This window comes from Vombatus ursinus, unplaced genomic scaffold (assembly GCF_900497805.2).
Source record: "Vombatus ursinus unplaced genomic scaffold, bare-nosed wombat genome assembly UNPS02014791.1, whole genome shotgun sequence".
In the NCBI taxonomy this organism is placed as follows: Eukaryota; Metazoa; Chordata; class Mammalia; order Diprotodontia; family Vombatidae; genus Vombatus; species Vombatus ursinus.
The window spans coordinates 36,245,453-36,262,733 of NW_020954569.1; the positions used below are offsets into that span (position 1 = coordinate 36,245,453).

At 36.0% G+C, this 17,281-nt stretch overlaps 1 protein-coding gene across 1 annotated transcript in view; it reads right to left on the bottom strand.

Annotated features, from left to right (window-relative positions):
* The window catches only part of ADCY2 (adenylate cyclase 2), a 562,787-nt gene extending 546,052 nt beyond the window's left edge, over positions 1–16,735 (bottom strand). Inside the window, exon 1 of the mRNA XM_027868958.1 lies at positions 16,496–16,735. Within this exon, the coding sequence (XP_027724759.1) occupies positions 16,496–16,735 (240 nt within the window). The remainder of the gene's footprint in view (positions 1–16,495) is intronic.
* Between the last annotated feature and the right edge of the window lie 546 nt (positions 16,736–17,281).

The following is a 17,281-nucleotide window of genomic DNA, read 5'->3' on the forward strand; positions in this document are numbered from 1 at the left end:
TCTCTCTCTCTCTCTCTCTCTCTCTCTCTCTCTCTCTCTCTCTCTCTCTCCTCAAGGCTTCCTACACTCAACCAATTCAATTAAGCGTTTTCTTAAAGATAAAAGAATTAACTGAGGACATTTCCTTAAACATGGGAGGGCAAGATTCTGAATCTCCTTCCCTTTACAATTCAAAATGAACAGGAAAAAGAATGAAGTCATGCTAACACGGAAGCATGCTTTAAAAAAAAAGTTTTCTCCCAAATGATCTTTAGTAACATTGTTCAGTTTTAAAATGTTAGGGCAAAAATAGATAATTCTAAAATCAACAGACACTAAATGGTCAGAACTTTTCAAATCAACGTAAATCACTTTTCAAATACAATTTTTTTCTCTCATATTCCATACAAGGGGAGAAGGGTTAGACTTTGAAAGCACTGCACTCTGAAATAAATGTTGTAAAAAGCATCAAAAACAATGACATTGCTAGCATGTTACCTCTAATGCATTGGTCTGTTTGGATAGTTCTTTTCATTTCAGAATTTAATTGTTTCTTTTCCAAATGCTTTTTCTGCTAATGTTGTATTCCTCCTAATTGCCAGGCTAATTCAAAGTTTGCCATTTTCACTTATTGTATGACAACTTTTTATTTTAGGTGGTAAGTAATTCTTTGTGACCTTTCCACAAAGCTATCCTTTTTACCTGCCTCTTCATCCTTAACCATATTCACTCCTGCAATTTCTTGTAAATAATAGGAGCTTCCATTTAGATGGTATTGAACAGACCGTCAGTGCTATACAAAATTATTCTTTGGAGTAAATATAGTTTAATGAATTGCCTTGATATAAACAAAAGGCTGCTCTCCAGAATTTTAGCGGACATCCTGCTTTCACAGATCTCTTTGGTCCTCATTTCTTCAGGTTCATTTTTTGTTCTACAATGGTAATTTGCCTTTAGTCTATTTGTGACAGTTTGAAACTGGGCCACAAACATTTTATCAGCTTATTATAGCAGAATAAAACCCAAATAGCCTGAGGCTTCAGTTCAGCACTCTTTAAGGTTTTCTAATTCAATTAAAAAAAAGGTGAGTGTTATTTCAGCACATTTTCAAGCAAATGTTAAGATTCAAAGTTCCTCTAAAAATCTAAAGTTTAACAGATCTCCCTATCATATGGTGAGAGGCTGTGCGGACAGTAATTAGAAACTGCTAAATCTCTTTTTAAAAGTTGATATAGTTATTTAGACCATAGATTATTATTAAAATATTATTGTTTTATTAATTATAACACATTATTATAATTATATATTATGTATATATTGTATTATATGATATTGTGCTATATTATGTAATTAATAATATATTATTAAAATAAATATACAAGATTATATAACCATTTTAGGTTTGGCAACTAATCAATGAATAAACATGCAGTTAATTTACTATGTGCCAAGACGTGCTAAGTTATGGGGATACAAACAGTGCAGCAGCTAGGTTCAAATACATATTCTTATTTTCCACTTTTTAAGCCCTTCATAACTTGGCTACAATTTGCACTTACAGACTTAAACATTATTCCCCTTCATCCACTCTATTTTCCCACCAAAACTGACTTACTTTCTGTCTGTTCTTCACACATGGTATTTCATTTTCTGTCTTCATACCATTAGACAACCTATCCCCTATGCTTAGAATTTACTCTCATCTCACATATGTTTCTTTGAATCTTTAGCTAAGTGCAAAGACTAGTTTAAGTACAACCCCATGAGCCTTTCCTCATCCACTCATGATAGTGCTTCCTCTTTTCACCCTGCTGTCCTGTGATATATTTTATTTTTCTTGTATTTGTCTTATGTAAAGGCTGGGGTCATTTGGATCAATCACCCTATCCTATTTTCCCATGATATTTTACCAGATTTATTTGAGACTTGTCTCAAATGAATAAATCAGTTTCAAACTCTGATTGCGTGAACAAGTCCTAGACATTCAATTAAGTGGAACAAGAAGTCTTTTTGGATTGAATGAGGAAAGGCCTTGGTTACACTATGTAGTTCTTCTATAAAATAGACTAGTATAGAAATGTGTGTGTGTGTGTGTGTGTGTGTGTGTGTGTGTGTGTGTGTGTTGGAGGACACTAGGGAAGTACCTCAGCCTCAGTATCCCCTACCCCCTGAACAGGAGAGGATCTTGTGAACTTTGAAATACCAGAAGATTTTGACTCTTTCATTGACATGCTAGTAGTTTCCATGAGACAGTGGCAGCTGGTATTGATGTTTGCATTATTGGAAAGGACAGACAGAATGCTATGACACAAGCAGAGCAAAGGCTCACCAAGTAGTTTAGGAGAATGCTACATAATACCTGAGAGGAACTCTGTAAGTTTCCCAGGAGAAGTAGAACAAATTTCCAGAAACTGGGGATGTATTACCCCATTGCCACTTATTATTCCTAAGTGTTAAACCATTTCACATGGATTCTCTCTCTCTCTCTCTCTCTCTCTCTCTCTGTCTCTCTCTCTGTCTCTCTCTCTCTCTTTCTCTCTCTCTCTCTCATTCTCTCCTTTTTCTCTTTCTCATAATATATGCATGGTAATACATACATTAATATGTATATATCAATATATACACATTAATGGAATATCTGGACAAGAATATACAGATATACATATCAATGTATACATATGTGTGTATATATATGTATATATGTATATATGTATATGTATGCGTGTGTGTGTGTGTGTGTGTGTGTGTGTTAAAATTATTTCTCCAGTCCTGTTATTCTTGGTCTGGAACTGTGAGGTCTATAGCCTCTCCTTGCCTCAATTTCTTCAAAAGATTATATATAAAAATATATCCATTTAACATATATCTATATATAATATATTAATGTGAGAGTATGCCATGAACTTAGAAGTGGAAGTAGTGCCAGTTGTTCTAACTACCTTAGGTAATACCTCTTGTTAAAAGCTTATAAGTTTGTGTGACTGATACCAACCAATAATCATGAAGGGAAGAATATTGATAGAGGTTCTTAAGCTATAAACCTTTAGAAAAACAAGTCCCAAACACTTCACGTTTATCCCTAGGGCTCTGGGGTGGAGATGCAGCAGACATGCTCAGTCTGCTAGTATAAGTAGGAACTGGGAAATTAGCTTCAGATCATGAACTGCATGTGCAAATATTTATCTCTATTATATGGCTATGTTACTTCCTCCAATAGAATATAAGCTTCTTGATGGCAGGGACTGTTTCATTACTGATTTTGTATTGCTAGCACAATACTGGCACACAGTAGGTACTTAATAAATTCTTGTGGAGTGATTGACCTTCTGTTCTATACCTTCTTTTCCCACATGGAATCTTATTCTTATTTATCTATCTATTCTGCTTTATAATTGTGCATCATCCATCCATCCATCCATCCATCCATCTATCTATCTATCTATCTATCTATCTATCTATCTATCTCTATCTATCTATCTCTATCTATCTATCTATCATCTATGTAAATATATAAAATCTAATGAAGCCAGTTGGTATAATGAATAGAGTGCTGGGCTTGAAGTGAGGAAGGCCTGAGGTCAAATCCAGCCTCAGATGCTTACTATCTGTGTTCCTGGGAAAGTCCCTAAATGTCTATGTGCCTCAATTTTCTCAAAAGTAGAATGGAGATGACAATAGCATTAACTTCATAGAGTTGTTGCAAGAATTAAATAAAACACTATTTGCAAAGAGCTTACCATAAAGCCTGGTATGCAGTAAATGCTTTATAAATGCTTTTTCCCTTCCCTACTCTTTTCTTCACTTCCTTAATGCCACCTAAAACCTAAATTACAACACAATTATTTTATTTTATAATTAAAGGACTGAATAATATCTGAATAATAACACATATATATGATTAAATGCATATACACACATGTATCTTTAAAATAAATTATTTCTTAAGTTCTGTTATTTTTGGTCTATAACTATAAAAGGCATTCCAGTGTACTTCAAGGAATTTGCAATCTAATTTCAAACCCAATCAACCCATAGAGTAAAGAGCTCATCATGATTTTGGTAAGAATAGAAACTTTATGCGAAAGCTTTCCTTTCCTTGCAATGTCAGTATTCCTGTTGTTATTCAGTTGTTTCAGTCATGTCTGACTCTCCATGACCCCATTTGGGGTTTTCTTAGCAAAGATACTAAAGTGGTTTGCCATTTCCTTCTCTAGCTCATTTTACAGAAGAAGAAACTGAGGCAAACAGGGTTAAGTGACTTGCTCAGGGTCACTCAGCTAGTGTCTAAAGCCAGATTTGAACTCATGAAGATGAGTCTTCTTGACCGTAGGCCTGGCATTCTATCCATTGTACCACCTATCTGCTACTTGGAATTAAACTATTGTATTACCTACAATTTGGAGTTTGTCTTTTGTTGTTGTTTTTCCTATTTTGCTTCCACTCCAGGACTGGGAGTAGATAGGCACCTAAAGTGTAACAAATGAGGTGGTAGAAAGAAAGGCATTTCTCAAAATTACTTTTTATGAATACATATATTTTTGATGACAAGAAATTCACCTTCATGTTTACTTAGAAGTGTATATTATCACTTGGAGTAGGTACAGTGAAGGCTCAGTTAGGTCAGTAAGACCTAACTGGCAGGAGGGGTTGTTGAAATTTTCATGCTTTGCTCAACTGTCTTGTCTGTGCTCTGCCTGCTTCCTAACAAATAGTCCTTGTAGTAGAGAGGGGGAATAAAAAGAAAGCAGTTTCATTCCTAAAAACTGGGATAGTACTATACCATGTCTCATCATATCTCAAGCGCTGATAATTCAACTAACAGAGAAATTCAATTAATATAGTCTAATTTTATTTTTTTTTACAATTGCTTGCTTTAATTTCTATCCAATGATCAATCAACTCTCTCCAATTCAATTCAACAAATATTTTATTATATGCCTACTATCAGCCTGGGAATTGCAACAAATACTTAGAAAGATTTTTAAAAATGCATGGTAATACACAAACAAAAATTCATGTCTTGGATATTCAGGAGGTGGATAAAATGTACAAATGCCACAAAATATATTTGTAAAATCATATATGATCATGTGAAATATGTGGAAAAACTAAAGCCTCACTTTTCTTTCTCTCTCCCTTTCTTTTAAATCCATTCACCCTCCCCCCTTTTTTTCCCTCTGCTCTTCATTCTCCTTCCCTTATGGCTGTTTTCCTGCCTTCTCAGTTTCTGTGTAATCCTCTTATCCATCTATCCCTCTTTCTCTTTGGCCTCCTTTCTCAAAGCTTTCTCCCAAGGACTTTTATGACTCTATCAGAATGATGACTATTTTTATATTTTCAATAATTCCTTTTCTCCTTTCTTGCTTACCTCAAACAATTTTGAAGGTCTTCCTGGAATTGTAACAATCAATCTTTATCTGTGACCTATATTTTGTTTCTGAAATTTTTTTTTCTACACTCAAATCATGGTTAGTTGTGACCCTGAGCTGTCAACAGCATGAAGAATGACAGAAATGAAAACATTGACTGTTTTTGAAGAAACAACCTGTTTCCAGATACTTGAAATATATAAAGTTTTGCCACAATTTGGTAGTCATTTAGCCCTACACTTTTTTCAAAGTGATTTAACTGTCATTTCTTTGTCATCAAACTTAGTTTGTACCTATCTACTGTACTTATTACATATTATTTTAGCATAGTTTATATATATATATATATATATGTCTTAGTGTCTTCTGCTAGTCTGCAAGCTCTAACAGTGGAGATCATGTCTTAGCTAAAGTTTCTATCTCTTCCAGTTACTGTATGACAAAAGACTCTCATGACCAAGCCTGGCCACTGTTCTCTGGCTTCTGTTTCCTTTCCTAGCACTGTGCTTTTAGAATTTTGTGCACAGGCAGGGCTTGATAAATGTTCATTGCTAAATTAAATGGAATTGAAAACATTGGCCCAGCCTCTTTGGTATGGTATGTTACTTCATTCTTAACAGCTAGGACACTGTTTCAGTTTTGTTCTCCATGTTTTATGGCAAATGACACATAGAAAGGTCACACTTAGGTTTGCAGTAAGTCAATGAGAGAGTGAGGCTTAAAATTCAACCCTATATCATCTACTAATAAACCTCTCAGCTACACTGCTACTCTTTACAAAATAATTTATTTCCTTTGGATTCTCAGGCTGGATGGCTTCTGCAGTTCCTGCACAGCCCTGTTTGTTTCATTATAAAAATGTTTTTAGTATGTCATTTTCTATTTCATTTGTAATATCTACAGCTCATTGACAGCTTGGAATCCTTCATTTTTTTTCCTTTTATTGATGTCTATAGTTTTGTTAATGGAACATGAAATTAAAAAAAAATGAACATATTCTTCTGGGGCAAGAACATAGGAATGAAACATAAGACCTTTGAGTTCAGATTCACCTTAAAGTTAACTCTATCAGTAACATGCAAACAACCTAACTGGGTGATGAAAAATGAGTTGTAGTTTTCCCTTTAGTTCCTTATAATCATGTACTCATGTTACAATGAACACTGATTTGTCATCTCTATCAAGGAGCTAAACTAGGGGCCAATGAGGATCAGTCTACCTGGTCTATAAATGGTTAAGATGATGGGAGAGAAATATGACAAGGGAATTCTCCTACAGATTAGTGCAATACTTTAGTTTGTAATTCAGTGGATTCCCCCCCCCACACACACTTTATTACATGTATTAAGTGAACATTAAGAGCTTTTTTTGTTTCTTTGCATTAGCGATCCTGAACATGTATGACTTAAAAGGAAACGTCCTGTTATATATGTCCTACTCTTTTAAAGGGAATTCTGGGTCTGTGACTGAATACTTCCTGTTATAGTCTTCATGTTTGTTAAAGATGACAATTTTAGTTCAACAAAACAAATTAGGACAGGACCTCAAAGAAAGTCAATAAAGAAACCAACAATGACATAATAGGCAGAATTTAAATATGATGGAAATGCTAAAACAAGGAACAAACTCAGCATGTGTCCCCTTAAACTTTCTAGTTGCAAAAGGTTGAGGCAATCTTGTCCTATGGGACAACTTCTACATCACTGTTTACCATGTATTTGTCAGTCAGTTTGTTGGTCTGGGAAATCTGTTCCACCTTCAGATCATGAAGCCACCTCAGAGCTTAGGAAATGGTAGAAAAAGTTCTCTCAGTAGACAATCTCCTCCTCATCTCTCATCCTTTCTGTTCCTCTTCACCCCCAAATGCTTTGATAGAACTCAAAAGGTGAGTCTGAGTTGGAGTAGAAAGACCTCGGTAAGAGGAAGATGCAGCCTACTCCATTTAGTACTGGAGACAAAATTCATCTCTGTTGGAACATCTAAGAGGCCCCTTTGTAAAGGTAAATGTGAGAGCTCTAAGGAGAAGTCTTAGCTAGTCTCTGTTTCTGGCTCCTAGCTTCCTCCTTGCTCTATGCATGTAGAGTCAGTATTGTCATGAAGGAACAGATAGAAAAAGCACCCCAATGACCCATTGAAACTCAGCTAACAAGTATACCCACAGAACACATATTCCTCTCATCTGAGATTTCCTTGAGGTAGCATGAAGTTAAGCCAAACCAACAAGAAAGTGTGAAAAGATTATTTTTGATAGTACCATGCCAATAGAACAACCTCCCTGAAAACCACACTGTTCTCATTCTACCCACTATGATTTGATTATGTTCTCATTCATTCAAGATAGCGTTGCCAGAAAAAAAAAATTGGGCATAGTTGGGTTAGTGAACATAGCAGGCAGGTGTGTGCTGAAATAAAATTCTCTCCTAATTCCAACATTACCAGTGGTTTAACTTTTAAATTCTAAACTAAGAAACTGCAGATTGAAAAAAAATCTACTTATTTTTAGTCAATTTATATAAAATTATCTTACAGTAATAGATTTGAGGAATACCAGGGTCAATATGTGCCTCATTCAACTAAGATAGAATTGGAAATTCTTATATAAACAGTCAATATTTGATTTTTCAGAGAGTGATTATCCATTTTGTGAATCACCTCAACCTCTTTTCTTCCTTGTGTATTTTCTTATTGGTTCCCTAATTGTTGGCACTGACTTCAAATGATATGCAATATTCCCCTTCAGAAGAAACAAACGCCAGTCAATTAATTTTACTCCTTGTCAACAGTTTGGGAAGAAGTTTGGATGGAGAGAAATTAAAAAAACAATGAATGTCTTCTCAATTTCAATTATCCACAACATTTTTAGTTTTACCTGAGTTCAAATGTGACCTTAGACACTTCCTAGCTCTGTGATCCTAGGAAAGTCATTTTACATCCATCTACCTCAGTTCTCTCAACTGTCAAAAGGAGAAAATAACAGCATCTAACTCCAAGAGCTGTTGTGAGGATCAAATGAGATAATATGTGTAACATACTTAGCACAGTATCTGGCACATAGTAGGTGCTTAATAAATGCTTATTTCCTCTTCTTCTCTCTGTTAAAACCCTGTACTTCATTGTAGTGTGCTGGTTTGCTATTCTGGGTTCTTGAACACTCTGTCAGTGAAGTATAAGCTCTGAGAGGTTCTGAGCTGGAAAAGCTTTGTATGAGAACATATCTGTTGAACTAGATTCTGCTGAGCAAACAGAGCTATTTGTCACCAAGAAGCTAACCATTAAAAGGTTATTTTTTGGTCTCAGAAACTCATGAAACCATCTTTCTAAGATGTGGAGGGATTTTACTGTGTCAGTGGAGGGAGTAAGTCCTCACATAAGTGAAATTTAAAATATTTTTTGAGAATCAGTATGATCTTTTTTCTTTGGAAAACTGAAGGTTTGTTTTTATTAAACAGCTATAATTGATCTAGACCAGAGAGGCAACATGGTATACATAGTTAAATCCTGGAGTCCAGCAAAACTGGGTTCAAATCCTCCCTCTGACTCATACTGGCAGAGCAGCCAGAAAATCATTTAACTTCCAGGACCCTAGGCATCAATCTAAGACCATAGGTTTCAGGATAGTTTCCAAACTACATTGGTGGAGAGAGTTTTTTGACCAGTAGTTAGTTGCTTATTCCAAGAAAGTCATAAATGTTTATAACACAAACAGCAAAGCAACTCTATTTTCCATTCTCTACACCCTAAAATTAGTCAAATGACTATCATTTCGTAGCCCATCACAGTAGCATGCAGCTTTATGAATAGCTTCCTCTCCAGTAAAATTGATCGGTGCTGGGAATTTAAGAAAAAAATCTCACAATCAATTAATGATTATTGAATGATTATTTACTATGTTTCTGAAACTGTACTATTTGTTATTGAAGATATGAGAGAATAATGGACAGAACATTTGCTCTCAAGGATGCTTGGTAAGGAGCAAGGTAAGATGCTAGGTAAGAAGCAAAAATAACATATAAAATGATTCGAGTAATTTCAGAGAGAATATAAGTATGGACACTGCACTATCTAGAGAGATGAATAGGGATTAGTGGATGGGATAACAGGAATAGTTTGGAAGGACATCAGATTTCAGAACACAAGACTCCATAAAAGAATGAGGATACATTGGACTATGGTGATTTGGATAGGAAACTGATATCCCAGAAGACCCTATAATATCACTTATAGGAAAAGCTCATCTGAGCTACTGCTCTATAGCAGGTCCAGTTTGTTGAGGAACTCAACTGAATACAGCTTCCAGGATTAGGGAGATCACTTGGTAGCATATTTTAAATTAATTATTCTCATTAACTAGATACTAAGCCCAGTTGTTTCTACTGAACATACACACACACACACACACACACACACACACACACACATATATATACCTATATATACACACATTGCATTGGACTGTTATTTACATTAAAAACATACCTCACAGCTGATATATATGTGTATTTATATATGTATATATGCACATATGTATATATACATATGTGTATACATGTATATGTATATGTGTGTATATATATATGTACACATGCATACCCAAAATGTTAGCACCCCTGGAAAAAGCCTCACTCATACAACTCTAGTTGCACTTAAAATGTATCACATGAAAAGAAACATGGAAAAAATACAATATTTAGAGTCAGTGGACTTAGGTTCAAATTTAAGCTCTGTCCTCTTTATATGATGCTGGGGAAGTTACCTAAATTCTCTGGATTTCAGTTTCCTGATGGATAAATTGAATGAGTTAGATTAGATCACCTCTAAAGTCCTCTGCAGTGCTAAATGTATTAGACAGAAATTAACAATTCTGTAGGGGTTTATATGAAAGGAAAAACAATGTGTTAAAGTGTTTTGTAGGCTTTTCAGGAGTAGGGAGTTGAGTTAGCCTTTGGAAATATGGGAAGGATTTGGATTTGCAGAGAATTGAGTGAGGAGGAAATTTGGAATGAAAGCAATTTGAGTAGAAATATAATGCCTTTAGGTCCATTCTGTAAAACTATGTTATTAACACAATCTGACAAATATTCATTAAGTGAATTACTATGTGCAGCAGCATACTATGCTAGGCATTAGAAGTTATAAAGATACATTGGAATTGGCCACTGCCCTTGAAATACTTAGGGTAATTTTATGATGTTGTTATTTTGGCACTTCAGTAACTGAATCTCCTAGGATGTGTTGCAACATAGACCCACCTTATAGTGAATTTCTCTTTATAATAAAGAGTTTCATTACAGAAGGGAATACATGTTAACTTCCAGGCTGGGATTTCTTGTCACTGATGTTTATTGAAGAAACCACATCAAAGTCATGGACACAATCATGTTAAAAGTAAAATGGGCACATTTTCCCCTGCAATACTGTTAACTTAATATAATGATAAGGTGAATGTTCCATTAAATTAAAGAGAATTACTCAGTTTCATTTAGTACCTATTTGGAGATCTTACTGGAATACACACAGTGTTGAAGATAATCCTTCTGCAACACAAAGATAGGTTGATAATTGCTATAACTTTCAGAGGTTGGAAAATATTTACCATATTTTTGAAAACAAACAAATTGACACACAAACACACAAATCTACACACAAACACCCCCTCACACATACACAAAATGAAAGAATAAATTATATCAGTACAAACAATCATCTGTGAGATATATTTTTAATGTAAACAACAGTCCAATCCAGAAATTTCAAAAAATAGATGAGGAAAGCATGGAATTAATGCAATATATTTTGAACCTATTTTAGGCTCCAATGGTATATAACCAAAAATATTTCTAAAACTAATTGAAACAAAATCTTTTAAACCACAAAGTGCTTCTGTCTAACTTTCCTAACTATTCAAGAAACAACAAACTATAGAAATTTCAGCTTTCCTTTCTCATTGGGTAGACCACATGAGAATTCCATCAATAGATACCCCAAGTCCAAGCAGGTTCAGTTAGACTATGGGAACCTGTGGATAACTGTTATCCAAGGACTGGCCTGGCCAAAGAATCACCAGACTATTAGCTAGCAGGAAAACAGAATTTCTTTTTCAGTCAGTCACTCATTAAGATTATATGTTGTAACACAATAGGGTTATAAATTGTGTCAAGAGAAGGAATATCCAATTAGATGAAAAGAGATAGTTGAAATATTCAGGCAAGAGAATGGATGAGACATTCATCTTTCATGAGACATTAATTAAACCAGTAGCACATCTGTTTTTCCAAAAATTGTATAAAATCTGTCACGAAAGTATCCGTGACAATCATAGCCCTATCCTCCCTGCCCTTGCCCAGTGGAACTTCTCAGAACATGCACCTATACCTCCATACCTGAACAATAGTGAGGGTAGAGTATCTGTTCACAGAACTCTTTTCAATAAGGGATTTTTTTGTGCATGCTATCTCAATCTCTTCATCTGTCTTTCCCTTTCCTCCCCCACCTTGAGTCTGGGGGGAAAAATTCCATTTCCTCATTCTCACCACAGCCCATCTGGAAGAAAATCCACCTGATTGTTATGGAAAGAACATCTTGGTTCCTTTAAGGGTTTAATTACTGGGGGTTACTGATACTTTTAATAAGGTTTCAATCTTTTTATTAAAAAGAAAACAATTCTGCTATCAAAAAAAAAAAACCCTAAAGTGAGACACATTTTAGCAATGGAATATTAAAAGTAATTATGGATATAAGATTTGATGATTATCTCATCTAACAGTTGTCAAGGAAGAAGGGAGACCTTTTCTTGCATCCAAACCTTCTAAATATGTTAGAGAAAAAGGAGGGAAAGAAATAACTTTGAAAGATGCAATGATATTTTAAGGTGGGGGTAAGGCAAATTACTGAATAACTTGGAGTTTACTACCTAGTATTCTCATAATTATTCTATTATGCCTAAGACACAACAACTTTGTGAAATTTCCATCAACCTATATTTACTGAAAACATAAATTGTTCTATAGGTTTAGAAAATAAATGCAATAGAAAAAAAATCAAAAGTGTGGAAAAGGTATAGTTTATAATGTGATTTGTCAACTTGAGAATTATGAGAATTATATTTCTAATCTCAACTTGGAACATGAACTGCCTCTTAGTATAATTTATTTTTCTGAAAACAAGTCAAAATGTGTCCAGTTGTTGGTACTTTTCTTTTTGTTCAAAGAGCATGTCAAGGTTTTATTCCAAACCTGAATCTGTGTAGAAAAGATCTGAATATGTACATGCGGAAACAAGGGTTTTAGTTTTGTGGAAAATCATTCACATTCCTGTAAGCAAAAGTAAGTAAAAAGAATAAGTAAGAAAAAGGAGAATGGGGAGGAGATGGAGAAATAAACTAAAATCGAATCTCACTGGACCTTTTCATTAAGTGCATTACCAATTGTGAAGAGTAAATTGTCTATCAGTTTGAATATTCAGAACAAACTATAAGTCCAAATTACATTGTTTTAAACTTTCAGAGAGTTTTCAATAAATAGAAATTATCTTAATAGTCAAGTTAATTTTAAGGAACAAGAAAAAATATAATTAAGCATTGTGGTTTTCACTTTAGAATTTGTTTGCAAATTTTAACTAAAAATACTTGAAAGTTGTCTTAACAACATTATTTATGAATCAAAAACTGGATTGCTTATTGAAATGAAATCCTTTCAAAATTCAGCAAAATTAAAACAACATTAAATTAAGATAAAGTTATAGCCTCTTTCATTACTGATTTCATTTCACATCACAAGCAAAGGCATGCACACACACAAAAGTTATTATGTGCTAGAAACATTATAGAATGACTGCTTCAAATCAAATATTCTAAGAAAGTATAGTTGTTTATTAAGGAATTGGCTAGACTTTTTCTGCTACTAAAACCTGATGAAAGTCTGTTAATCTAAATCAGACACATTCAGGAGAAAATAAGGAATCAGTCCAAGATTTCAGGCAGCAAAAAATAGATCTGCTTAGCTCCTGTATTACATCAGAGCCAAGCTATTCTAGTAAAGTGTTTTAAGGTGGAAATCTGGGCAATATCCCAAAGGAAATATTTCAATATCCTGAGGTGGAAGTCTCCAAAGACAAACTTTGCTTCAGTCTTACAAAGAAATCATCCTAGGTCTGTGAAAGCACTACAAATTGAAATGAAACCTCCTTTTCTTGTGAAGCTTCCCAACTAGACTTCATCTGACTTTGAGTTATAATAAGGTTTAATATGACGTCTTAATAACAAAAAAAAAAAATCACAAGGTAACAGAGTTCCCATAAGTGTCTCAGCACCTTCAAAGGGTCTAGTGCAAGAAAATAATGCAGATCTTTTCACTTAAGAGTTTTTTCTCTCTGATCTGATTGTCCAAGTTTGAAAATTCATAGAGGATCCTGCTTTCAGTAACTAAAGAGAGCAACCATATATGTCAAAGTAGTTTTAATCTTAGGTTCCTGCAACAAAAGAGATCACTAAGGTGTGTTTGTGTGATGGGTGGCATAGAATGGAACCAGACCATTAAAAAAAATAGGCTGATACTGTCATGTTTGATTTTACTCGTCATTGGTTTTAAGATTTCTTTACAAATCTTCTAAAGGGAGAGGCAACAAGGCTTTTTTTTTTAAATGATAAATTAGGAATGAATGGTTTTAGATAAATAATTGTCAAAGCTATCACTCTAACATTTGAAAAAAGTGTATAATAACCAAACAAAACATGATATATGGAAATTATTTTGCTTGTGGTACAATGGAAAGCACATCTGGCTCTGGAATGAAGGGACCAGGATTTACATCTTGTCTCTGACTTGTGTGACTTTTAGTAACTCACTTGGCCTCCTTATCCTCCTATAAAATAAATACTTTGAACTAGATGCTCTTTGTGATCCCTCTCAGCTCTTGATCTATGATCCAGTCCACGAATCAAGTAAAATGAAGTTAAAGACATAACTTAGATTGACTTCTCCACTCAAAAAGTTGATTAACCTTTTAACAGTTTCCATGATGAAAGGTTAAAATAGTTAGAATATTTGTTCAGGAAAAAAAAGATTAAATGGAGCCCCAATTTCAGACTTCTCTTTAAACATATAAATGGATGTTATAAATAGATGGTCACCTGATCTTCATTCCCACTTACAAAGAAACAAATGAGCATTATGGATTTAGGACTGGACCAAAGCAGGAACTTCCTGAAGGTGAGAGCTGTTTAATGTATTGAGTTACTAAGGGAAGTTATGGATTTTCCTTCCTTGGAAGCACTAAAACATATACTATTCCCCACCCCCACCTCCACACACAAACAGATAACCACTTGGTTTTCAAGACTGTCTTTCAAAAAGAGAATGAAGCACCACTTGAAGTTCTTTCCAGTTCTGTGATTAGAGAACAATATCTCAGTGAAAGAAATAAATGTACCATGAACAGAGATATTTAAAACTTTGTCAAAATAGCCTAGAGAATGAATACCAGAAGGAACTACCCTATGCAGATAGACAGTAAGAATCTGTTAGGTCTTTTTGTTTGTTTGTTTGTTTGTTTTTTGTTGTTGTTGTTGTTTTTTTTTGTTTTAGATTTTTATTTCATTCTCAAGTGTGCGGACTTGATACCAAAATATTCATTCCCTTATGCTTTGATGGTCACGTTGTCTTTCTCTTATCCAAGAAACCCAAAGTGTTATATCTTGACAAACAAACTAAAAGGAGTTCGAAGTAACCCTCTTGATGGTAAACATTCAGCATCACCAGTAAATAAAAAGTGAGCTCTAGTTGGTTCAAAAAGCATATTTCCAAATACCAAGGAAGCTCTCAATTGCACCTGATGGAAAACAACTACTTTGTTGTCACATTTCTCTCTAAATAAGATGTATCCTTTTGTTTGATAGTGCCTAGAACATAATCGGTAAGTCAGAAAATACCCCCTAGAATGGAGAAAGACAGACAGAGATAGAGAAAGAAAGCAGAGAGGCAAAAACAGAGATAGACAAAGAGCAGAGTCAGAGATTAACAGAGACACACAAAAAGAGAGGGAGAAAGAAAAGAAGCATAGAGAAAGAGAAAATGAGACAGAAACAGAGACTAGCAAAGACAGAAAGACAGAGAGAGAAATAATAGCAGAGTAACCAAACATATGTCTTAGAACAATAAATATCTTAGAACAAATCCCATATTTATCCTTGTACAGAGTAAAACTTTGAACTGTAAATAAGAAAAAGAATCAGTGACAGGAATTTACTGCCCTCTACAGACTCGCCCTTTATATTCAATCCAAATGTACAGAGTTGTAGATTTTTGCTTGAAAATATAAATTGGCAATTGACATCTTCTGTTCAGGCACTATATTCCCCATAGTCCTGAAAGCTACCTTTATAAAGTGCACTAAACAGGATGAATTTGCCTCTCATGAAACTCAGTGTAACGGTTTATTTTGAATATTGGTACATTTCCAATTATTTGAGCATGAAAAATTCACAAACTTTCCTTCTCTTTCCTCGCTAAAACCTTATCATCCCCTTTCCCTTACGATTTTTTTTAGTCATTTTCAAGTCATGATTATTACATTACAAAATGCCACAATGGTGATTGTTCCAATGGAAAGACTAGGAACCAATGAATTAATGCAACAAGCCCGAAGAATTTGTTAATTTTGAGTCCATTCTAATAGGAAGTTGAAAGCTGTTTGACTTGGTTAAATTAAGGAAAATGGTGTTTGCCTAAGAGTGAGAGAAGATGCACTAGAACAAGCAAATCCTGACACCTTGACCACAGACCTCCTGAGAACTCCGCAACTTTATTTTGTCTAATGATTTTCAAGATAACTGTAAAAAAAAATTCTTTCCACAAGCCCTTTTCAGGGACAGGAAGAGAAACCAATATTCAAGTAGAGCAAAGAGAAAGAAAGCCAGAGAGGAAGAGGAGGGCGGAGGGGATTTAGGTATTGAAGGAAAGATGTTCACGCAGCTAGGACAAGACTGAGTGGCAAAAGGCTCAACCGGGTACAGTCTGGTCTAAAGAGGTTGCCTCTCCAGAAGAGGAAAGAGGCAGGGAGTGAATGGGAAAGCCATGGTACCCAAGGAGGGAGAAGACCGCAAGGGTCTGGGGTGCTGGAGCGCGTGTGGGAAATACAGGAAAGGGACTTACCAGCCCCAAAGCAAAGAAGACGGAGAGGAGGGCTATGCAGGCGCTCATGATAATTAGCAACAGGAAGACGATGAGTGGGTGCTGCTGGCTCATACAGTAGTAGGACTCGTAGAGCCAGTCCCGGGACTTGTGCAGCCGGCCGCCACAGTCCCCAGCCCCGGACCCGTTGCCTCCTCCACCCGCGGCAGCCTCTGCCCTGTCCAGCAGATAGCGGCGCCTTCTCATCGCTTCTTGCCACATCGGTGCAAGTCTCAGGCCAGACGCCGACGCCGACTTCTGCAGCTGCTACCTCAGCCCTTCTTCTGCAGCCCACTTCCCACTTCGCTGCCCGGTGCTCCCAAATGTCAAAGCCAAAAAGAAGAGAAAAGAAAAGTCCTCTCAGAATTGTTATGGACAGGGGGAGTGAGCTCTCAGCCCTAGAGGCGCTGGCCAGAAGGGCAGGAAACAAGGGACCCTCCGACTCTGGTCAGTGGCTGGGCAGCTAGAAGCATGGTGTAGCTTCTGGGACAGCGAGATACTGCCGCCGCTGCAGCTACTGCTGCCACCAGCGCCGCGGTAGGAGGAGAGTTACATTGGAGGAGCTGCCCTTCTGCCTTTTCCCCTGCGCGCTCCCGCAGCCTCCGCTGCTGCTGACTCCGCGCATGGGCGGTCTGACAGCTCCCGGTCTCTGGCCTCCAAATCCCAGCACCAACAGACTGGCAGCGGACCGTCCCGGGGACAGTGGACAACGGGGGAGGGGTGTGGTCAGCGCCTGGCAGCGGGGGGGGGGGGGGGGGGGAAGGAGGG